The sequence below is a fragment of the Pecten maximus genome, chromosome 2 (assembly GCF_902652985.1).
Source record: "Pecten maximus chromosome 2, xPecMax1.1, whole genome shotgun sequence".
NCBI classification, from domain to species: Eukaryota; Metazoa; Mollusca; class Bivalvia; order Pectinida; family Pectinidae; genus Pecten; species Pecten maximus.
In genome coordinates this window covers 16,254,738-16,281,137 of record NC_047016.1, presented here as the reverse complement: position 1 = coordinate 16,281,137, position 26,400 = coordinate 16,254,738, and the positions used below count along the sequence as shown (strand labels likewise).

The following is a 26,400-nucleotide window of genomic DNA, read 5'->3' as shown; positions in this document are numbered from 1 at the left end:
AAAATACACTGGAGAATAATTGTCCTTTATGAAGTGGAAAAACAGAAATCAGTCAATTGCAGTTCTAAACTAGGTGCCAAAATTAGCGCAATGCTGTGCAGCATCAATGTTACATGAGAACCAAACCTATACCGATGTGAGAACAGAAAATAAAAATAAAAAAACTTTGTCTAACCAAGAAGGGATAACCAGTACACTTTACCCACTGATGTTCGTGTTGATATTAAACGACCATTTGACCACTGTTAAAAAAAAGTATTTATTCAAACTCGTCATTTTTGACATGTATGTCACCTGGCGGGAAGCACCTTTGTTCTGAATGTAGCAACATATCTTACTTAGTGCTTAAACTCTCTTGGTGATAAACGTTCGGTGAGTCAAAACCGGACACAGGACTGACAGCGTGTGCTTCCTTATATTAGCAATGAGACTTTGATAAGGTAACAACAAGCGGACGATTGTGAATGCAATGTCTGGCAAACCCATTAACGCAACATTTTCTGTTCTGTCAAGCTGAGTCGAACTCGGTAGTAGAAAAAGCAATAACGATCCCCTGATGGCATATCATTTGGGAGAGCAAAGATTAAAGATTTCACGGGGTACATGAAATTTTCATATGCCTGATTGGAAATGACACGTTCCATTGCAGACATTTTGAGTGACAATAATGATGTTTCTTGTCTAGAATGTAGATGTATCCCTGACAGGCGATACATCACCGAAAGTTTTACTCCAAGATAACTCTCTATACATAATTTTCATACATGTTTGTGTGATGTATGGGTAAAAGAACAGTTAGGCTTTTGTAACTATTTGGATACTTTGTGATTTGTTAGATTTTCGACATAACCTTGTAACATAATAAAAAATTGTTGTTTGTAGCTATTTTAATAGCGCGTCAAACACAAACAGAAGCTAGCAGGGCTAGAAGAATAACAATAACATTTTTTTCTGTATTTACCCAACAGTATACTTAATTTGAAGCAAACCCGCAATTCTCTGAATAAAACAGGGAGAACATATACATACAGGTTACGATATGTTGGAGTCGACTACTTTGTCAGCGACACCCACCATGTGAAATAAGGTAAAAACAAAACGAATTAATTCTCAAACATAAAAATATTATCACGATTTTATCATATATCGATTGTGGTTTATTAGATGTGACGATTACAAGGGACTAATTCATCCATAACTCCGCGGAGTCAGCATTCCATTAATCTCCCTTGTATTGTATTCTCTGGTGGCTGACTACGGCCATCTCGTGGCATGGTTCTCAAACCGCTCAAAAATGAGATTTGATAGATACAATGTCGTCTTGTCGCGTTTTAAAACCCCGACAAACCGCCAACAAGAGATGGTCGTAACCAGCTACAATAGAATACAGTAACACAATACCACTGTAACTAAATGGTACTGAGAATGGATGTTAGAGGAGTGGATGAAAGGCTGGGACAATGTCGGCACCAATTAGTATATCAGAATTTTTCCCGTTATTCTATTTCTCAGCTGTCCCGCTTTGTCAGTATAGTAACAAGAAATTTTAGCTAATTCCATAATTCACTAAAAAAAAAGTCTGTATGAAATAACGAAACCTTCACGTTAAGAAAATTATAGCTCCGGATATGTAACCACCCTGTATACATAGACAAGTGTTTATATTGATATGTAACCACCCTGTATACATAGACAAGTGTTTATATTGATATGTAACCACCCTGTATACATAGACAAGTGTTTATATTGATATACACTACAACACGTCAGAGACAAGATTGCCAGCATCCCTGATTACCAGAGTCACTGGACCATAAATTCTGGATGATATTCCGTAATCGAAGGCTGTGTTGATAGGCACACTATGTGACTATGTAACTACATGTATATACATTGTACAAAGCCTGGTTAAAGCTGGGCTTATTTGTGAGGAACGGATCTTCACACAAAAGTGCACTGTTTGCGATCTCCGTCAGAAAAGTAATAATGTACCATAGTGTCGCTTTTGCGAGTTTTTGTCGCAGGCAAAACCGAAGTCAGCAATCTTATCACTAACTGGTAATCTGAAAAATAGCGACACTGAATTATAGTTAGCTAGCAAGTGCAGGTGCGGTTCCGTATCGAGTAAGCCTAACTGGGTTAACAAACAGGACATATATTTAACCTCATTATAGTATGTTTGTCTATAGGGAAGACATATCTTATTTCTAATGAGACGAGGATTGGTTGTCCTACGGCCATATATCACGTATAGAGTGAACTCATTCACCTCTTCTGCTCCACACAGTCCTTCCTCAAAGTACACTTGACGTAGTCAAAACCACAAGAACGAGGTACTCGGGTGCAACGAGTTATATTCTAATGCCCTTGTTTACAATGACGACAAAATTACTGAAAACTTAAACAGCAATAACAAATATTATGCCGAACTAATAGGAACGAAATGTGTAGCACCGTGGCTAATCGGATGTCAGCATTGTCTTACTGAGAAAACATATTGCCCAACACAACCATCTCAACCGCTATCATTTCGATTAAAAATTAATCGTATGGAAGCATTATAATTATGCAAAACAATTACATATTGTTGTTTTGAATGAAATTTGGATAGAAAAATGATAAAGGATAGGCACAATTAAGAGAACATGTTTGTATATCAAAATTGTTGATGTGTTGATGACGAAATATGACGTAGGATTAACAGAATATGAACAAACTTGGAATACTGTATATCAAACACTATCTTTAAATCTTAGTTTACAACTGTAGAAAAGACCGCTTACGCTTACCACCGATTACATCTGTGGTATTGCTTTGTCAGGATGCAGATGTGAACGGACATTAAACTTTTTGCGGTGATTTTTAAAATTTTAGTTTTAAAGAAAAAGTGACAAATTAATTCAGTTTCAGGTTTACATGTGTCCGATAAGATCAACTCAAGATGTCAAGGAAACCTTTTTCTCCATTTTTTACAAAAAAAAAGGGGGGGGGGGGGGGGGGGGGGGGGGGGGCTTACGTTACAGAAAGCTGGTGCACTTTGCGGCGACATGTTCTAAATCACATACGTCCTGCTTAACTTTCAACGCTGTTCGTCTAAATGCAATGTGCAATGGGACGAACATACACCATAGCATCGAAAACTCTTAAAAAGTCAACAGGACACCGAAAACCGCTGTGGGAACCATGGATAATTTTTATACAACTCTGTAACCAAAATACAGAAAGAAAGTTCACGTCTTCACAAAATGGACGCCCGTCAGTGTGTCTCCTTTTCATTTTAAGCATTCTATTGCTTTTCCTATCCATGCACACATGCCGTGAACACTATAGTTATCACAGTAGCCAGCCTTCCCGTCAGTTTGTAATGTAAAATGTACATTGTAGTTATCACAGTAGCCAGCCTTCCCGTCAGTTTGTAATGTAAAATGTACATTGTAGTTATCACAGTAGCCAGCCTTCCCGTCAGTTTGTAATGTAAAATGTACATTGTAGTAATCACAGTAGCCAGCCTTCCCGTCAGTTTGTAATGTAAAATGTACATTGTAGTTATCACAGTAGCCAGCCTTCCCGTCAGTTTGTAATGTAAAATGTACATTGTAGTAATCACAGTAGCCAGCCTTCCCGTCAATTTGTAATGTAAAATGTACATTGTAGTAATCACAGTAGCCAGCCTTCCCGTCAGTTTGTAATGTAAAATGTACATTGTAGTGATCACAGTAGCCAGCCTTCCCGCCAGTTTGTAATGTAAAATGTACATTGTAGTAATCACAGTAGCCAGCCTTCCCGTCAGTTTGTAATGTAAAATGTACATTGTAGTGATCACAGTAGCCAGCCTTCCCGCCAGTTTGTAATGTAAAATGTACATTGTAGTAATCACAGTAGCCAGCCTTCCCGTCAGTTTGTAATGTAAAATGTACATTGTAGTAATCAATTCAATTCAATTTCTTTATTGACTGTGGGCCATATTGCCCATTAGCACATGTTATAACATACAAAGTCGTAATATACGTGAACAGCAATATAAATTACAAAGTGGAGAACGAGTTCAGAGTGTGTACATATAGCCAGGATCTTATTGGCTTCGAAAATAAGATTTGCATGATACAATTCACTGACATAAGTTATATTAAATATAAAAGTCTATACTTAGTCAAATCATGCACTATTGGTTACATATAATATTGATATAATAACAGTATATTAAAAGCTATGTATTTGATCCAAATGAATGATCTCAACGGTGAGGGAGATGCGAGAGTGGTTGGGGATACCCCTACCAGAAACTCGCACATCCCCCGTTGAGATCAGGCAGATCTGATTGTAAGGTGAAATACTTATGTGTATCAAGTTAAAATATATGGAGCGAATGTAGGGGAAAGTGAAAAAGTTAAAGACATGCGGCTCGAATCTTATTAGCTTCGAAAATAAATTTGCCTAAACGAGTTAGCTGTTTGATATTATTTACATTCAATAGCTGTATCAATTTAAACATTGAAGGTTTCTGCCAGTAATATTTTTTAATGAGACGACGTCTTAAGTTATTGTACATGTTACATTTCAATATAAAATGGTATTCATCACAGTAGCCAGCCTTCCCTTCAGTTTGTAATGTAAAATGTACATTGTAGTTATCACAGTAGCCAGCCTTCCCGTCAGATTGTGTGAATTCTGCTAATCTGTCATCGTAACCTAAACTTATCGCTAGGCCTATCTTAGATATCATTTGTGATAAACTTCAAAGAAGAGTATATGGTAGAGTATATGTATGCACATAATTATGATGCAACTCAAAGCAGATGTTTTATGCTGCAACAATAGCACCTTTCATTCCTAATTACATCGAACAATATTGAGAATAAGATAAGAGTAAAAACGTTAACAGAATGATACAGTTAACAGGTTACATACATGTATTCAAAATATACACTTGTGTGGGACATGGGATGTAACTATGGTAAATACACCTGTGTAGGATCTGGGATGTATCTATGGTAAATACACCTGTGTAGGATCTGGGATGTAACTATGGTAAATACACCTGTGTAGGATCTGGGATGTATCTATGGTAAATACACCTGTGTAGGATCTGGGATGTATCTATGGTAAATACACCTGTGTAGGATCTGGGATGTATATATGGTAAATACACCTGTGTAGGATCTGGGATGTATCTATGGTAAATACACTTGTGTAGGATCTGGGATGTAGCTATGTTAAATACACCTGTGTAGGATCTGGGATGTATCTATGGTAAATACACTTGTGTATGATCTGGGATGTATCTATGGTAAATACACCTGTGGTTAATACACCTGTGTAGGATCTGGGATGTATCTATGGTAAATACACCTGTGTAGGATCTGGGATGTATCTATGGTAAATACACCGGTGTAGGATCTGGGATGTATCTATGGTAAATACACCTGTGTAGGATCTGGGATGTATCTATGGTAAATACACCTGTGTAGGATCTGGGATGTATCTATGGTAAATACACTGTAGGATCTGGGATGTATCTATGGTAAATACACCAGTGTAGGAGCTGGGATGTATCTATGGTAAATGTACTTGATCTGGGATGTATCTATGGTAAATATACCTGTGTAGGATATGGAATGTATCTATGGTAAATACACCTGTGTAGGATCTGGGATGTATATATGGTAAATACACCTGTGTAGGATACAGGATATATTTAAGAAATAATTAACGATGATTCGTGTATTGTTGCAGGATATACAACGAGGACGAGGATATTTTGCAATTAAATTAATAACGAAGGCCGCAGGCCTGAGTTATTAATTGAAATTGCAAAATATCCGAGTCCGAGTTGTATATCCTGCAACAATACACGAGTCAAAGTTGATTATTTCTATTCTACCATGTACTGTTTAAGTCTGAGATAGACCTCTTTCTAATAGAAAAACAGCAAAGAAACCCCGGGAAAACCTTGTAATTTATTTCTTGAGTACTGCATTTTTTGTTGATGAAATATACATTTTTTTACAGGCACTACAGTACTACGATCAAGAGCATCTATCATATGGCATTGATTTTGAAAATTTAAAAAAAAGGGGAGAAAAAAAAAAAAAAAAAAAAAAAAAAGGGGGGGGGGGGGGGGGGGGGCCTCCGTAGGATTCGAACTCGCGTCGTGATAAAAATTTAATGAACGACTAACCCATTAGCCCATTCGGCTATAGTAACCTTATATGAAAAATGTGAATATTAGATATATAAAATTGTAACAGCCGTGACTCACGAGCGTGTATTATTTGCACGAGCGTGTATTATTGGCACGAGCGTGTATTATTGGAAAATAATACATGGTTTTGAACCAATCAAAACTGGCGTTGCATAGCAAACATGGTAGAATTATTAATAATGCACTTTGGTAGGATATGAGTTATATCTATTAAAAAGAATATGAAGTTATTTTTAACAAAATACAATGTTTGGGATCAAAATGCCAAACCAAGAAACAAACAGATTAAACAAAATATTGTCGTTTTATTTATATGAAATATAGCATTTTGATGAGGTCGGTACATGGATATATGGACATCAAAGAAAAAATAAATAAATGAGGACGAAGTCCGATGTCAATACCTTCTTAGGTCGATATAAAATGTAAATCAAAATGCTATACAATGTGTAATTGTTTTAATAATTTTCTTGATTTTGTGGATAATTGGGAAGTAGGATAGATTGGACGATACAAAATTTAAAAACAATATTACATTATACCAAAATATTTACATTTCCTATGTGTATTTGTTAGTCTTTACGAACGAAAACGTCGTTTTAAAATGTGTAAGCATCAAATTGGACGCGTAGGAATACATTGTTCATAGCCGGACCGGTGCACACATGCGCAATTATGGTGAATGCGCAATGACTATTTTCGTTTCTATTTTGACTTTTTTTCCTAATAAAATATTTATGGAATATGGTAATATAAATGAAATATAATGATGACAAATGTTTGAAATATCTTGCAAGAATCGACTAGACAAACAATGTCACTGTTGAACTGTATTTCGTTTATTCCTGTAGTTGGCAACCTTTCCCGTCAAACTGAAATCAGCTGTTTAGCGATCCCATATCAAAATGTCCGGCTGTTATGTCTACTCGTATAACGCCAAAAAAGAATGACGATTTATATTTTTGATTACAATAAATAAAAATACAGGTTAAAATGTAAGGATAAGGAATAATTTTTTTATCGTTTACTGATGTGTTAACTACATATCTGTTAAAAGAAATAAAGTTTACACCAATGAAAATAAAATATTAATTATTAAATAACTCATATAGGCCTTTACGGAGTTATAGACCAGATTGATCTTAACCGAATTTGATAAGTTTACTACCAAGGGAATGTTGCTGCGCTGACATTTGACTCAGTTTTGAGATGTCATGTTCCATTTATATTAACGGAATATCTCGATTCATTTACTTTAAATGCCGTCGAAGGACACTCCTTTGTTCTCTTACAGTGTATACATTGTTTTCGGTTTCATTTAGTTTCGTTCGGTAACGTCTGACTTTGTTTAGTTGATCAGTTGATCAGTAATCGTATAGCTTGAGTATTGGTACATCATGTCAATCCGTGCAGACGTGCATGTAAGGTTCACAAAGTAGGAAACCCCATCCCTACTAATCCTAAAAACACTTTAATCCACAAAACAGAGCTGGTACCACTGATCGCGCATGGAATGTAGACCATTTCCGGTATTTCCGGTCTGTGTGTTTCTCTCTAATACTCGTGTGTTGCACAATTCCGGACCTGGTACTTATACCTGATACATTTTTACAAAGATTCAATATTGTGAGATATTCTCGGATCTTATAATTCTGGAAACAAGATCCAGCCGTTAAAAGCTCCATTGGACCACTGAATCACTTCAACTCTTTTGTTAGATTAGTGCTTTTCATGATGTGCATGTAGTTGTCTTAAGTTATGCTGATTATGTAAATAGTTTACTCTATATCTCCTTAACCTGATAAAGCCAATTACAAATCAGATTAACTCAACAAAAAGTCACGCTGTCAATTTTACAGATGACTGGCTGATTTGGATGCTACATATTCCATGTTAAACTTTATGAATTTTTAAAAATTTAAAAGATTGACAAGAAAAGCACACAGAAGTAGATCGACACATTGATATGATAGGATTTCCAATGTCATTAATCACATGTGGTTATCTGTTTGTCGGCTAAGCTCCACCAGTTAAGGCCATACATATTTTACATGACATGTTACAGTTGCATTCTATATCATGGCGACCTTACACATTAAGTTGGCGGTATCATTACAGTAGCAGTAAATCGGTATTACTCCAACCTATTCAAGACATAAGTTAAAAAGCCATAATTACATTAGTTAAACATCTCGGTTATCATGGATACTAGGAACAATATATCAAAATAATGCATACCAAGTTGCGCTATCAAAGCAGTTTTTGAAAAATGACTTTTTTCGTTTTAATCTTGACGAGAACTCTGTGTGTGTGGTACCCCTTCTCAAAATACTTTTCATTGATTATTCCAGTGGTGATCTACGTACAGAGATGTACAGACGTGGACAGTAACACGTGCCTACGGACACGGATATAAAGCTATTTAGAAATCCATATCTTACAGAAATATATTTTCATTAGTTAACCCATTTCTTTACGTTTGCTTCTTCTGCCCTATTCTACTGCTGAAACCCGTAGCAAAAACAATATAATTCAATGAAATCAGCAAAATCACTCATAAATCTTGATGCTATCCCCCAACCGCAATTAAAAAGAAAAAGGATCACTATAGCAGTTTCCCACAGTTTAGGATTGACTGTGTGCACATCCTGGGACATGTGAGGCTAAACGCTCCCGCTGTGCCAAGTGTCACATACTCAAATATTACCAACACATTCTTCAGGTTATTAATCATTTATATCCTTATCTTGAAAGTTAAAACTTTTAATGTAAGAGATAGGAAACACATTACGTACACGAAGAGGATGGATCTGCTCTACAGACGGAAAGAAAAAATATATAAAAAAAACATAACTGGTTTCATGTTTACAATTTATGTTTTTTATCTAAAGTAAAGATGTTAAAATGGCCATTTGAAACTTGTTTGAATATCCTTTCACTGTGACTTAAGATAAAATACATAATCTATTATAGTTTAGAATTGTTTTAATTATTATCATTTTACTTTTTACTGGAAGAGATGTAAAGCATGTGTTGTATCATTTTACAACGAACATGTATCATTCTGTATCGAATGGATTGGGTTTTAAATCAAAACACCACACACAGAATATGATGAAGATGATAACCATGTCCCCATTAACTCCTCCTCCTTTACCCTGACAATCACCAATAAACCCTGTCACCGAATAGATAGTTTAGGACAAACAATAAAAGGTAAAGTAAACTAACAGCTATTATGTCTAGTTATGACCGCAGACATAAACGACCTTCTTTAAACCTTTTGAATGTACCCATTTACACCCACGATAGGTTGACAATAACAGCATATACGAGATTACCTCATACGAATTCCAGGCGTGAAGACCTGTCTGATACTGCACCGCATATTAGGACAGAAATTGAAATACAGTTCGCTAATTAGGTACCTAATCCAAAACACAGACAGCCGCGCCATACAATTCACATGAATTTGACATATTTATAGTTATACCGTTACGGGAGCTCTCCAGTTAATCTCTATGTATAATTAGGTCTTGGGAACATACTGTGAGCGGCATACTTAAAACCTTTTTGAAATATACCTAATGATGTTCAAGGACTCATTCGTCATTTTTTCTCATGGAAATATTTGTGTCACTAAACCCACCATTAGACCCGACATACCTAATAGATGACATTATGCTTTATGCTGCTTAATTAAAGAAATGGCGATTTTGTTAGTGGAGAATGAGGATTCGCAGATTGGGTCACGATGCATAGAATTTCTTTCGAAAAATCGTATCGAATCATTTTCCCTTTCAAAAACTTTTTTCGTGTATTTCTTTTGTCTCCAGGATAAAAGGCCATGTTTTGGTAATCAGAATTATACAAGTGTATCACTGTTTCCGTATAATCTTATAAATGAGTGGGGTGCTTTGAACTGACTGAAATTCACTTTATTTTTTAGAAAACCATATCTAGAATATTATAATCATTATAAATATCAACTAGATGAGGGTAGTCAACGCATGGAGCATCCAAACCGTCTACCTCCATATCGCAACAAACCTGATCATGACAAATGATATATGTAAAACATCACTATCTATAACAGTAATTACGTAAGCCGAACGTGAACATACACATCTATGACGTTCGTGGAGGGGGGGATGTTAAAGCAGTGACAAGATATATTTGAGTTATGTAGGTTTTTGAGTTCTTCATTTTCGGAAACTCTAAATTACTTATTCACATATCTCCTGAATAACCTGAATATGCTCTGAATGGCGATGACATATTTAACCATGCCATGGTTTTAACAATGACTTATATTGACATTGTGTAAGACAGCGGTAGTTTTACCCTAACCCAACAAAGCCTCAAGTCTGAGTATACAAACAATGATCTGTATAACCTCGGGATCCAGATAACCCCATCCCGCTACCCAAAATCATTGAAATGTAATGTTTGGTAGAAACATTCTCTTTCGTCACAGTTATGCATGAGTAAATCATAATCAAATGGTCAAGACCAACTTTAGAATCCAGCTTTAGTTCTTTAATTTCGAATTCAAAACATTCGACTTCATCAACACCGTAACGTCTTTAGGCGAGTAAAACGCCGATAAAACAATGACCAGTTGTGTAGAAGACCGGAAGTTCCGAATATGTTTCGGGTAATTAAGGAAGACCCGAGTGGTTCCCCGATTGTTATGCCATGTTGATACTTACCAGTAGATAACGACATCATCATCTAGTGTTACTTACTAATCAGGGAAGACGAATACATTTCAATATTTGCCATCCGTTTGGTCATATTTAATTTCCCCCAATAAACATTATGTAACATCTTGCTCTATATATATTCCTTATCGCCCGACCAGACGCGTAGTTTCAAAATAAATTTAAGTGTATAGTGCAAGTGGGTTTAGAGGGGATTCCATGCATGTAATGTACTTAGATGATAACGATACCCGCAGCCAGGTTTCGATGGTGACATGAACCAGTATTTCGTAGATGATAACTCGCCTGGAAGAAACCTATTTCAATAAACTGAGACCAGATACCAGTAGTTTACACGAGGTGTAATGGTAAGGATGTGATGGAATGATTGCCATAGATTCCCTTAGGTCGGATAAATATCTACTAAACATCCTACGTGTTTATGATGGATATCACTTCTAATGTCAAGAATCATGGCGTAGATAAAACGTTTTTTGTCAATTCCATGTTTAATACATGTGCTGTTTTTAATTTAAGGAAATCATTGGTTGGATTTCGTTTTTCCTCCGGGCATTTGCTCTTGGGCAAGCGTTTACTTCACTAGTTACGCAATTATATCACTTTATGAGGAAAATTGGCAAATATTTGTATCTTCAAACGATCAACAACCGACATTTGATCTGTCGCCATTTGGTGTTTTAATTGGAGGTAGCCGAGTAACACGTGATTATAAACAGTTTCTGGTATAACAGGCGCCGACATAGGACATATACATGGAGTGTCGCGGAGACGAACAGACGGCCTACCGTCAGGACGGACGGACATATCATTATTTGTGCAAATGATTCTATCACTAAACACTAAACTTATTTTGTAGAGAAAATAAAACTTAAGATGTATCTGTTTAAGAGGAATGAGATTGTGCTTATCCCGTTAAAATCAAATCCAATGTATAATCTACAAAAAAATAATTTGAAAACGAATACAATTTGATGAAGTGTAATAGTGTGGTGGTACTACCCACGTACGTAAACCTGTTATCATCTCGTTAGGATCACACTCCACAAGTACTGACTATTACAGAGTACACTCTACACTAGGCCTTAACGACGTCTGAATGTGGTAATGATCAATTACATGGAAAAACAAAAACAGGAAAATGAAAAAAAAACTGATCTCCAACGTTAGAGTAAACTTGTCTTTATGTCTGTTTTTGTTCCGGAAACACGTATATTTATCCAGTGTCAAGCTATAGTGCACTATATTGTATTTAGAAACAAATTACCTTTATACGGTTACAAGGTTCACATAATTAGACCTACAATGAACTCACTATCCAGATACATTGTACTACAATGTACTTAGAAGCAATATTGTCTTTATATACCGCGTGTTGGTCTGTTTGGTAATATGTGTCTTTAGATAGCGTGTGTTGGTCTGTTTGGTAATATTTGTCTTTAGATGCCGTGTGTTGGTCTGTTTGGTAATATTTGTCTTTAGATAGTTTGTGTGTTGGTCTGTTTGGTAATATTTGTCTTTAGATAGCGTGTGTTGGTCTGTTTGGTAATATTTGTCTTTAGATAGCGTGTGTTGGTCTGTTTGGTAATATTTGTCTTTAGATAGTTTGTGTGTTGGTCTGTTTGGTAATATTTGTCTTTAGATAGTTTGTGTGTTGGTCTGTTTGGTAATATTTGTCTTTAGATAGTTTGTGTGTTGGTCTGTTTGGTAATATTTGTCTTTAGATAGTTTGTGTGTTGGTCTGTTTGGTAATATTTGTCTTTAGATAGTTTGTGTGTTGGTCTGTTTGGTAATATTTGTCTTTAGATAGCGTGTGTTGGTCTGTTTGGTAATATTTGTCTTTAGATAGCGTGTGTTGGTCTGTTTGGTAATATTGTCTTTAGATAGTTGTGTGTTGGTCTGTTTGGTAATATTTGTCTTTAGATAGTTTGTGTGTTGGTCTGTTTGGTAATATTTGTCTTTAGATACCGTGTGTTGGTCTGTTTGGTAATATTTGTCTTTAGATAGTTTGTGTGTTGGTCTGTTTGGTAATATTTGTCTTTAGATAGTTTGTGTGTTGGTCTGTTTGGTAATATTTGTCTTTAGATAGTTTGTGTGTTGGTCTGTTTGGTAATATTTGTCTTTAGATAGCGTGTGTTGGTCTGTTTGGTAATATTTGTCTTTAGATAGTTTGTGTGTTGGTCTGTTTGGTAATATTTGTCTTTAGATAGTTTGTGTGTTGGTCTGTTTGGTAATATTTGTCTTTAGATACCGTGTGTTGGTCTGCATTGGTAATATTTGTCTTTAGATAGCGTGTGTTGGTCTATTTGGTAATATTTGCCTTTAGATAGTTTGTGTGTTGGTCTGTTTGGTAATATTTGTCTTTAGATAGTTTGTGTGTTGGTCTGTTTGGTAATATTTGTCTTTAGATAGTTTGTGTGTTGGTCTGTTTGGTAATATTTGTCTTTAGATACCGTGTGTTGGTCTGCATTGGTAATATTTGTCTTTAGATAGCGTGTGTTGGTCTATTTGGTAATATTTGTCTTTAGATAGTTTGTGTGTTGGTCTGTTTGGTAATATTTGTCTTTAGATAGTTTGTGTGTTGGCCTGTTTGGTAATATTTGTCTTTAGATAGTTTGTGTGTTGGTCTGTTTGGTAATATTTGTCTTTAGATACCGTGTGTTGGTCTGTTTGGTAATATTTGTCTTTAGATAGTTTGTGTGTTGGTCTTTTTGGTAATATTTGTCTTTAGATAGCGTGTGTTGGTCTGTTTGGTAATATTTGTCTTTAGATAGCTTGTGTCTGTGTGGTAACACTTTTCTTAAGCTTGGGCGTTTTGATTTTTATGTTTATCAGAAATCAACTTTTTTTAGAACATATGTTTAGTTTGAGGAATATAGGATTGTTCGATTTTAGATGGGTATTTTTTTCATACAGGATCATGCAGGAAAATCTACATTAACCTCAAAATACACAATCTTACATATTTTATAAATAAATAAATCGATTCGGTATTAGATAGACCCAAAAACACACAACCAAAATTATGCAAACAGGCATAAATTACAATTTGCAGCAAAATTGATGGAGATGGGTTCAGCTCGCTGAATTTATTGAATCGTTTAAGTAAATTGTTTGTTTTGTCCTATCAACAGATCGTGGGACTGTACCGCTGCTGGTGATATCGTATCTCCAGATCTACACTGGAATACTTATTACAGTCAATAAGAATAAAGGCTCTATTTGAAAATGTAATCCATGATATCACGTGACAGAGGTTTTATCCCCTCAACTGTTGTACGTCCCGCTGTCCCGGTATCATTATGCCTTGGCACTGGTGAAATGATGACGGTAACAAAAGATTGAATAAACCTAGAACAATATGTCCCAGTACTGATCTGACCTAACCCTGACCTTGTGATGTCCTAGCCCTGACCTTGTGGTGTCCTAACACTGACCTTGTGATGTCCTAAACCTGACCTTGTGATGTCCTAACCCTGACCTTGTGATGTCCTAACACTGACCTTGTGATGTCCTAACACTGACCTTGTGATGTCCTAACCCTGACATTGTGATGTCCTAACACTGACATTGTGATGTCCTAACACTGACCTTGTGATGTCCTTATACTGACCTTGTGATGTCCTAACACTGACCTTGTGATGTCCTAACCCTGACCTTGTGATGTCCTAACCCTGACCTCGTGATGTCCTAACACTGACCTTGTGATGTCCTTATACTGACCCTGTGATGTCCTAACACTGACCTTGTGATGTCCTAACACTGACCTTGTGATGTCCTTATACTGACCCTGTGATGTCCTAACCCTGACCTTGTGATGTCCTAACACTGACCCTGTGATGTCCTAACCCTGACCTTGTGATGTCCTAACCCTGACCTTGTGATGTCCTAACCCTGACCCTGTGATGTCCTAACCCTGACCTTGTGATGTCCTAACACTGACCCTGTGATGTCCTAACCCTGACCTTGTGATGTCCTAACACTGACCCTGTGATGTCCTAACCCTGACCTTGTGATGTCCTAACCCTGACCTTGTGATGTCCTAACCCTGACCCTGTGATGTCCTAACCCTGACCTTGTGATGTCCTAACACTGACCTTGTGATGTCCTAACCCTGATCTTGTGATGTCCTAACCCTGACCCTGTGATGTCCTAACCATGACCTTGTGATGTCCTAACCCTGACCTTGTGATGTCCTAGCCCTGACCTTGTGGTGTCCTAACACTGACCTTGTGATGTCCTAACACTGACCTTGTGATGTCCTAACCCTGATATTGTGATGTCCTAACACTGACCTTGTGATGTCCTAACACTGACCTTGTGATGTCCTAACACTGACCCTGTGATGTCCTAACCCTGACCTTGTGATGTCCTAACACTGACCCTGTGATGTCCTAACACTGACCCTGTGATGTCCTAACAATGACCCTGTGATGTCCTAATACTGACCCTGTGATGTCCTAACACTGACCCTGTGATGTCCTAACACTGACCTTGTGATGTCCTAACACTGACTTTGTGATGTCCTAGCCCTGACCTTGTGATGTCCTAACCCTGACCTTGTGATGTCCTAATCCTGACATTGTGATGTCCTAACACTGACCCTGTTATGTCCTAACCCTGACATTGTGATGTCCTAACACTGACCCTGTGATGTCCTAACACTGACCCTGTGATGTCCTAACAATGACCCTGTGATGTCCTAATACTGACCCTGTGATGTCCTAACACTGACCCTGTGATGTCCTAACACTGACCTTGTGATGTCCTAACACTGACTTTGTGATGTCCTAGCCCTGACCTTGTGATGTCCTAACCCTGACCTTGTGATGTCCTAACCCTGACATTGTGATGTCCTAACACTGACCCTGTTATGTCCTAACCCTGACATTGTGATGTCCTAACACTGACCCTGTGATGTCCTAACAATGACCCTATGATGTCCTAACCCTGACCCTATGATGTCCTAACCCTGACATTGTGATGTCCTAACACTGACCTTGTGATGTCCTAACACTGACTTTGTGATGTCCTAGCCCTGACCTTGTGATGTCCTAACCCTGACCTTGTGATGTCCTAACCCTGACATTGTGATGTCCTAACACTGACCCTGTTATGTCCTAACCCTGACATTGTGATGTCCTAACACTGACCCTGTGATGTCCTAACAATGACCCTATGATGTCCTAACAATGACCCTATGATGTCCTAACAATGACATTGTGATGTCCTTACACTGACCCTGTGATGTCCTAACCCTGACCTCGTGATGTCCTAACCCTGACCTTGTGATGTCCTAACCCTGACCTTGTGATGTCCTAACCCTGATCTTGTGATGTCCTAACCCTGACCTCGTGATGTCCTAACCCTGACCTTGTGATGTCCTAACCCTGACCTTGTGATGTCCGAACACAGACCTTGTGTTGTCATTACACAGTCCTTGTGATACCCTGATATTGACCTTTTGATATTCAGATGTTGACCTTGTGATGTCTTTAAACTGGCCTTGTGATATCCCGATAATGACCTTGTGATATTCCGATATTTACTTGTGTTGTCTTTACGTTAACCTTGTAATATCCCGATATTGACATCGTAAATCCCAAAATTGACATTGCAAGTCCCAATATTGACATTGCAAGTCCCGATATTGACATTGCAAGTCCCGATATTGACATTGTCCCGATATTGACATTTTGATGTCCGGATATTGACATTGTTAGTCCTGATATTCACATCGTAAATCCCGATATTGACATTGTATGTCCCGATATTGACATTGTAAGTCCCGATATTGACATCGTAAATCCCGATATTGACATCGTTAATCCCGATATTGATATTGCAAGTCCCGATATTGACATTGTAAGTCCTGATATTGACATTGTAGGTCCCGATACTGACCTTGTCATATCCTACATTGACCTTGTGTTCCTTACATTGACGTTTTTATCCCTTCCCTGATATAGTAAAATAAACAAGCGTTTAACTCTTAACCAACTACTCGAACAGAAATCAGATATCCCGAGAATGGTTAACTGGAGAAAAGATCCATGAAGACGCTGGAGAAAGTTGGTGGTCTTCGAGAGCTAGTCAATAAAATAAGGTTCTCGCATGATCATAAAAGAGATTGTGTTCTCCTAGGATATAGTGACATTGGACCCTGTAAGATAGACTGATGTGATTCCTGTAACAGCATATTGGTATTACGGTATGTGTGGCATTTTGAATTAGCTGAAGAGGGTGGGTATTTCATTATAAAATTTTGTTTTATATATAAATTTCATGAATTTAATGTCAAAGTTATCTCGATAAGACAAACGCCAACGGCGAATTTGATTATTAAGTTGACCTCCGGCCTGAAGCCAGTCACAAGAACACTGGGCGGAGTGTGTGTATAAACTTAAGTTTTCATTATTTACATAATGTTTCGACACTTCACTATATACTTGACGGGATAAATGTGTGAAATTTTTAATCAACAGCGAGTGATCACCAGAGTTGCTATACGTGATATAAACCATTATATACACGATTAGAGCGCGATATCCGAAATGATCATTACATCCCACTACGACCAGACCTCACTATCAGGATCTACTAACAGGCCGATATATAAATGTCCCAGATTGCCATGTCTGGGTAAATTGTCTTCAAGTTGGTGTCTGAAGGCCCTCTTGAGACATCCCGACATCAAATTAAATATAAATGTGGTGTTTAACAGTGTCCTCGGGTAAGGCACCATTGACGAAACCAAAACTACGTCGATTGGAATGCTTTGGTTAGACATCTAATTACATGGCCCAGTTATCATCGACCTTAACCAATGGGATTTACAAACATAACATTGTTCATAAGAAGGATTACAAAAATAGAAACTGATGTAAAGTCTTAGTTGAAGAACTTTCCTCAAATTATATAATGCTTTCCAATGGAAAATTTAAAGCTAAGGAATTTCATTAAGTTAAAGATATTAATCTACTTGATAGGTTTTCGTCCAATGTGTCTTCTCTTGGTACTAAAGGCGACTATTGTTTTTTAATTATTATTTTTATTATTTATTTTCATTTGAACCTGTACCCATCCATCCATTAATTTATCAATTTATAATTATTTCGTCAACGAGCCGTTAAGATGGTGACAAAAAACTATAGAAGATGTATTTAATCATCGATATCAAACAAACCTTAAACTTGTAGCTATCTCTCTTAAGCATGATTTTTATCTATCTAATATATGTCTTAAGTTGTAGATATCTCTCTCGATTATTTTAATACATTATTCTGATGGTCCTGTTTTCCGTCTTTATCACTGACTTATCTCTCATCCTTATTTTACCTTTAAACAGGCCATTATTGTATAGAACAGCCAATGTTAGTGAGGCAAAGTTGAACCAGCACACGTCCCCATAAATATGACACGACGTTTATCGCCAGTTTCTTACTTTGATATCGTGTAAATTTAGCGTGAAGGGTACATACCGCCTTTTCGCAAGCAAAGGTCTTTTTCACTGGTGTATGAACTACCGATTTGTCGGTTTATAGCCTGTGTTTAGTTCAACACATTCCAGTGATAGGTGTGTAGAAGTAGACTGTCATTTTCGTTTATATATCTTTATTTTATTTCACTTTTTAATTTTTTTTGATATTTTTTGCTTGCCGCTGTAACAGTTACGTAACAACTTTACGCGTTACTTGCGTCAGATCGAGACTGGTTTACCGAGGCGAGACCAGTTTATGGAGGAGAAACGCTTTGTACAACGGCATACATACTAATAAAATCAACAGTTGGTTTATACTTTTGTCTTACATTTTATTTCGAATATCCTTCAGCATATTCATGAACGAAGTTCGAATTTTTACACCGAAACCAAAATAAACTGTAGTTAAATCATCTAATACAAATCGACATCTTGATTGGTCATTAAGGTGAACACAAACCGCCAATCAAAATGTATCAAATAGGATCGCGTGTGACCATACAGGCAATACGCCATGAACGTAGAAATATTAATTGGACGATACCTGGTAGTCACTAATTACCTAGCTATATAAGGAATACGGACTTGTGAAATGAAGTGTCAGACTCGACTCCAAATGGAAAATACCGGATTTTATGTCAATGAACGATTATTTTTATTTCAAAATATGTCATTATTCAATAATACATGTATAATACATATGATTACATAAAGATACACATAAATGGATTGGACAACAGGCTAGGCCTATACTAGTCCTTTTAAGTTATATTTGCCAAATCCAACCACAGTTGAACTTCATTATTCTTGATCTCGGCTTCTCTTGTAGCGTGTAGACTAACATAACTTGGATTTATATATTTGTTTAAAGATCGTTGAGCTGAACATGTTTAAGATATCTGTCTACAATGTTTGTACAAAAGAAACCATTGTTAAACCATATATACCAATACACAATGTTTGTACAAAAGAAACCATTGTTAAACCATATATACCAATACACAATGTTTGTACAAAAGAAACCATTGTTAAACCATATATACCAATACACAATGTTTGTACAAAAGAAACCATTGTTAAACCATATATACCAATACACAATATTTGTACAAAAGAAACCATCGTTAAACCATATATACCAATACACAATGTTTGTACAAAAGAAACCATCGTTAAACCATATATACCAATACACAATGTTTGTACAAAAACCATCGTTAAACCATATATACCAATACACAATGTTTGTACAAAAACCATCGTTAAACCATATATACCAATACACAATGTTTGTACAAAAGAAACCATTGTTAAACCATATATACCAATACACAATGTTTGTACAAAAACCATCGTTAAACCATATATACCAATACACAATGTTTGTACAAAAGAAACCATTGTAAAACCATATATACCAATACACAATGTTTGTACAAAAGAAACCATTGTTAAACCATATATACCAATACACAATGTTTGTACAAAAACCATTGTTAAACCATATATACCAATACACAATGTTTGTACAAAAACCATTGTTAGACCATGTATACCAATACACAATGTTTGTACATAAGAAACCATTGTTAAACCATGTATACCAATACACTATGTTTGTCACAGTCGGGCTGCTTTGACTGGGGGTCGATCACAATACGACTGGAACTTAATACAATATTACATGTGATGTGTATGTAAATTCATTCTTCATTTGTATACATTGTCTCAGAATTTGGTAAGCACAGCATTATTTTTTTCTAATGTAACAATAATACTCTTCATTCCATAACACAAGTAGTCCCCATTGTGGTAGTTATAAGTATTTGTCTAACATTCCTGGCAGTTGTTTTCGTTATCTCAGGTTTAAAGTTTCATCAGATAAAAAAAAAACTCCCTACGATAACACTTTTTTTTAACATTTTTTACATTTTTTTTACTTTGAGCCCTTCTTTGATCACAATATTTGATTTCACAACTTTTTTATCATGAGAAAAAAGCAGTAATATTGGTAACGCCATTTTAGAAATTAGTTTCAGGTGGGCGAGGTATGAACCGATGCATGCGATACTTAAGTTTTGTCCAGTATTTTATATTATAGATGAATATAAGTCTGGTTTTCCATATGGAAGTTATCGTTGAGAACTGGCATTTTCATGTATATTTTATTGAGACATATATAGTAACATAACATCAGACATGGAATGCGGTTTGTACACAAATGTTTGTTGTGCATTCAACCTTACAAAATAGATACAGTACGAGTTTGTTTAGCAAGCTATCATCCCATACCATGTACAGCCGATATCGTGTTTAGTATCTGCTCCCAAACATTACAGAAAAATAAAAACAAATCGTGCATGTTATGTTTCAAAATGATAAGATGTAATAGTTATCCCAGTTTACAGATATTTGTAAGGCAAAGGGATGATAGCGCATCAGCTACGGTAAACGTGGCTAGTGACATAGTCAGCAACTCATACATGACTCCGGCCAAGTTACACAATATAAAGAACGCCCATGTGATTTTCTACCAGCGGCTAATATGTACATCGCACGCGACTTTCGTCTACTAACCCAACATAAGATCATCGCACGTGACTTTCGTCTTCTGGCGTAACATAAAGTACATCGCGCATGACTTTCGTCTACTGACGTAACATAAAGATCATCGCACGTGACTTTCGTCTAGTGACGTAACACAAATTACAATTACATCGCGCATGACTTTCGCCTTGTGACTCAGTATGAAGTATAAATGTAAGTAACTTGTGACTTTCTTCAAGTGACTCGGTATCAAGTACACACGTGACTCTCACCTAGTACTTCACACGTGACTTTCACCTAGTACTTCACACGTGACTCTCACCTAGTACTTCACACGTGACTTTCGCTAAGTTACTCAGTATAAATAATTCCTACGTAGCAGCGTTAAGAGAAACATTTTAAGAATAAGAAAAATTATATGTTCTTAGAAAGATTAGACAGCTCTTACGATCATGCAATGGAGACAACAGCTAATTGTTACGCCCTGCCTTCATCACACTTGTATGAGTAGAGTTTGCGGCATACCAGCCTTATTCGTATGGCTACTGGGTAACGACATCTGTCATTGTCACTGCCAGTAGAGCATTATTATCCCAATTCTTCAACTACAAGACTGATTTTCTTTATCTTTCTTAACAACTTTTCCCCAATGTCTCCCTTGACCCAGAATCACTATGGCCTTTGAGTTGAGCGCTGGCAGTTTCAAAACTTTCGGAGCGCGCTATTGAGTACATCGTTTCAAAACGTTCGACCTCGCTATCAAATTCAGTGTATCAAAGCTTTCGGAGCGCACTATCAAGTCAGTGTATTAAAACTTTCGAAACGAGCTGCCAAATTACCCTGAGATAGATAAGGAAGCAATATCTTTTGTCTTGTTATGCTGGTTTTTTTTTCATTTTAATGTTGCATTGATGATGTTGATAGTGTTGTTCTTTCCTTGTTTGTTTTCTTCTGTTTTGTTTTGTTCGGGGTTTATTTTTTAATTTTTACTTTCAATTTCATTTCTTTTAATGTAATTGAATATAACAGCTTCGATCTGGGACAGTCTAATACACAGAATATTTTGCTGGTTGGGAAAGCTATCTGTATTCTTGGGAGCGCGCTCCGATTATTTTGTAACGAGCTCTTTACTTGTAAGATCGCGCCGCGAATCGGTGAGTGCACTATATGAATATTTGCCAACTTCGGTAGCCAAGTGTGTTCAATGCGATACTCTCTTTTTCATCAGGAGTTTTGAAACTGTTAGCATGCCATACTTTCGACCCTGTGAGGCAGGCTTTGGGTTCTGGTTTAGGGGCATGCAATATCAAACTCAGTATACTGCTAATTGATGCTCCCTTACTAATGATAAGTACCAATATGGATTCAGCACAAGGGGCTACGTCTGGCAGTACAAAGGGACAGGAGTGATGACTTAACATGGTGTCTCTGATATATTACATTTTAATGAAAACTGTCCTGACGTTGAACCCCTTCAAATAGTTCGTAATGTGGCCTAATCGTGTTTATAAGATGCTTACTAGCTATGAGCAGATAGCGACAGCAAAATGTGTCGGTAACGAGAAAGAATGTAACTATTAAGGAGCGTGTTAAAATATCCAGAGATTCCTAGATCTAATGTGAGCCACTTTGTTAATACAGAAATACATTTCTACATTTTTGAACAGGTCAAGCGAGTGTGATCTCCTATGGTCAAACTTGCGTATGTTTATGTGGCATCTTAAAACGATCGCGATATCCTAATCCGATTGTATTTGTTGATGACGTTTGCATATAATCTAAATCTTACAGACGCCGTATGTGTCCCGTTACAAAGCTGTTCAATGAAATCGTTCCAATGAAGCAGACTTACAAGAGACCTGTATTTCATTCCAACTGCCGAAGTCTTGGTATACCGTGTAAGGGGAAAAAGTAAGTATAATCCAGGTACAAGTTCGTATCAGTTACAACTGCTGGTCAGAAACACAGTCACAATACCCCGTCATCGCACGAGTATTTTAGAGGTTTTTCTTCAATAAACACAAGGCAAAATCATCAATAGTAATAGTAGGCAAACCAAAATTCAAACAATTTATGGTACATGTATTTGTTTACTCTTTTGAAATGTTAGCTTACAATCTCTATAAATCACTGCTTTGTCTGGATTGCTTTTTATTATCAGTTATATTTAAATGTCTTCTTTTATCCCGGCTGGGAGAAACCAGTACTTTTTTCAATATCAGTACCTTTATAGAACTGGTCCGAGCCTATTGTGTATTTTATCCGACGCTGGCTATTTTCGGTCCACGTGTCTAGTGTGGTCTCCGGTTTACCCCGGTGTGTCACTGTGTCAAAGTGAACAATGTCTTTTAAGTAACTTAAGTGACACCGGAAGGATACGAGAAGACCTTTTCACTCCTCACTGAGCACGATAACTTCGTTACTGGGTCAAGAGACCTATACGATGAGACCTACTTATAACGTAAAATTTGATATTTCCAGTGCCGCGTACAAAATTACGTCATAGATATTCAATACTTTTGCACCGGTAATAATATGTTAAATGTTTTATTTCTATTAAGGGATTTAATAATTGCATTATATTCATTAGAAACTAAATATCCCAATGCTCAATAAAATCGGCCAAACTACAAGAATATGAGGGTATTTCAGGAGTGGGATGAAGATAGCAGATTTTACCGAGGTGATATATCGAAGGCAGTTATCTAATTGCGTGTGTAACTTGCCAGTGTATTGGAGCATCATTATTATTATTAGGAATATTTTTTTTCGAAATAACCGGCACATACCGTGATCAGTTAACACAGGTAGACGTCCTAATTAATTCCTAATTAATGTAATACGGCGAACGCGTCCTTGATCACGTGATTATACGATGTTCTCTTCTAGGATGATTTACAAGACTGCCACAAGAACCGTGTTTTACCGGCGGATGATCCATGACACCGTCCGGATATGCTGCCCTGGATGGAAGCGTCAAAGTCGCCGCCGCCATCTTGGCTGTATGGAACGTGAGTTGTCCTCCGATTTGTTTAAGTATCAATGATATTCAGAATGAAACAATCTTGAGATCGGTCATCACATTGTCATATTTTTATTACAGCGATTTGTACAGGAGGATGTCAAAATGGCGGAACATGTGTTGGTCCGGAGCAGTGCGCATGTCTGAAGCAGTTTACAGGATCCTCTTGTGAACGAGGTAATCTATTAGCAGCAATAAAATCTTGTGTCATGCATAATTTACATTTGACGTTTACTAGTACCAACACATTGCTTATCGGTTCATTATCAACATTCTACGAAGATTTTGTAAGTGTAGGTACTCTTGCTCCCAATGAAAGCAATTTGCTAACTGGCGGATGTAGCCCAACTCTCCATTGCAGTCTCGTGTTTATAGATTGTCAATCATATTTAACAACTCGACGTAATGCGTATAAGAAAAACAGTTTCCGGCCCTCACCTCTACAAACAGACAATACAAATATAACGTTTTCAGTAATTTAAACTGTAAGGGATAGTGTGATCAACAAATTCACTCACCAGGTGTAATAACATGTTTTTGTTTTTATTCCATCTGTATTCTAACAGACTCTTTCCGTCACAATTAACACTGTAGTAGCATTAAAAAATATAGTGTGGGTTTCTTGTTATGACATGGACGCCTTTTGACGACAACATCACAACATGGTGCTTGTCGGCGTCTATAAATATGATTTCGATTAATTGATAACAAACTGTCGATTGCAAAATTACAAGTGAAGCGTGGGCTGATGAAAGAAGTTAATTCGAATCCATTAAGGTGGTAAGGAGTTGAACCACTCGAGGAACAATGACCACTTAAGTACGTAAGAGTCATGCTGAGAGGCTTTATATCCGAGAAAATGATCCTTATGGCGAGGTTCTGTCAAGGAGAATCGTTTTACAATTTTCAATATAAACATATTTATGAACATAAGTTTTAACGTTCTATATTTAGTTTCCACCTTTCTAATGTAATGAGATAATCATTTTAGATATAGAAAAACAGTTTATATAATGATTACACAATGAAAAGTAATACTAGACTATTGCTTAGATCTTTATCCTTAACAGAAGGAAACGAAATCGAATTATAATAAGATATGGATACCATTCTTTATACCATCATCACTTTATCACAAACGCTACCTCTTTCAGCCTCATTTTCATACATACTTATATAATTAGCGCCGTCTGCGCCGGAACATCCGTCAATCCGACTTATATACATGAAATCTGGTCAACGTCATTAATGTCTGCCAACATTTTGCTTCTGAACATTGGCGAGTACTTGTGCACTATATATCAAACAGTGCTCGATTGTTTTTGTAAGTGAGGAAAGGAAAAACCAATACCTTTCGTGTAATTAATTAAGGATTGAACTGTCTTTTTTGGTGTCTATGGTCGACATAGTTGCCAGAGCTTAGCAAACAAACGTCATATTATACGCTAGCACAATATGACATGTTTGTTTGCAAAGCTCTGGCATCTATATCGACTATAGACACACACAAAAAGACAGCTTAACGCGTATATTTACATTCTCGACATTTTTTTTTGTTATTTTTGAAAATTCAAATTGAGATAGCATAAAAAATGCCAATATTCAGCGACTTCGTCAATGGGGTTCGACAAATGGAACAGCCTATTTTTTCAAAACTCATTTGTCACGTGCAGATTGGCAAACAAAAAAGTGCATTGAAATAATACAACAAAAAACAGTCTGTTCCATTCTTTTTATTATTTGTATCGTATAAAATTTCTTTTTGATATTTTTTAATTAACATCAAAAACGACCTAGTCCTAGGCTTTTTTTCATAGAGCCATAATATTGTTTACGTTAGTTACAAGTAGTTCCGATGGGTGAATATATGCATGCGCGGCATGGCTTGATGTCACGTTTTGGGTGTCAATTAATGCACACATAGACTGCAAATCTTTTTACTTTGTATGGCTTTGCCACCAAAATGTAAATATTGTCTGATAATCTTCATATTGCGCTGAATAAATGGTCCATACCGTATTATATCTTGTAATAGCGCGGTACGGTACGAGTTTAGGAGATGTTGTCGTACATGTAAAGGAGATACTGTTGTACATGTAAAGGAGATGTGTCGTACGAGTAAAGGAGATGCTGTCGTACGAGTTAAGGATATACTGTCGTACGAGTAAAGGTGATACTGTCGTACAAGTTAAGGAGATGCTGTCGTACAAGTGAACGAAATGCTGTCGTACGAGTAAAGGAGATGCTGTCGTGCGAGTAAATGAGATGTTGTCGTACAAGTGAACGAGATGCTGTCGTACAAGTAAAGGAGATGTTGTCGTACAAGTTAAGGAGATGCTGTCGTACAAGTAAAGGAGATGTTGTGGTACAAGTAAAGGAGATGCTGTCGTACAAGTGAAGGAGATGCTGTCGTACAAGTGAAGGAGAT

The 26,400-nt window shown here is 36.8% G+C and overlaps 1 protein-coding gene across 1 annotated transcript in view; it reads left to right on the top strand.

Annotated features, from left to right (window-relative positions):
• Positions 1-26,400, top strand: part of LOC117319701 (epidermal growth factor-like protein 8) — a 70,052-nt gene that overhangs the window by 19,606 nt on the left and 24,046 nt on the right. The window contains exons 2-4 of the mRNA XM_033874469.1: positions 22,742-22,861; positions 23,840-23,961; positions 24,054-24,149. Of these exons, the coding sequence (XP_033730360.1) occupies positions 22,742-22,861; positions 23,840-23,961; positions 24,054-24,149 (338 nt within the window). The remainder of the gene's footprint in view (positions 1-22,741; positions 22,862-23,839; positions 23,962-24,053; positions 24,150-26,400) is intronic.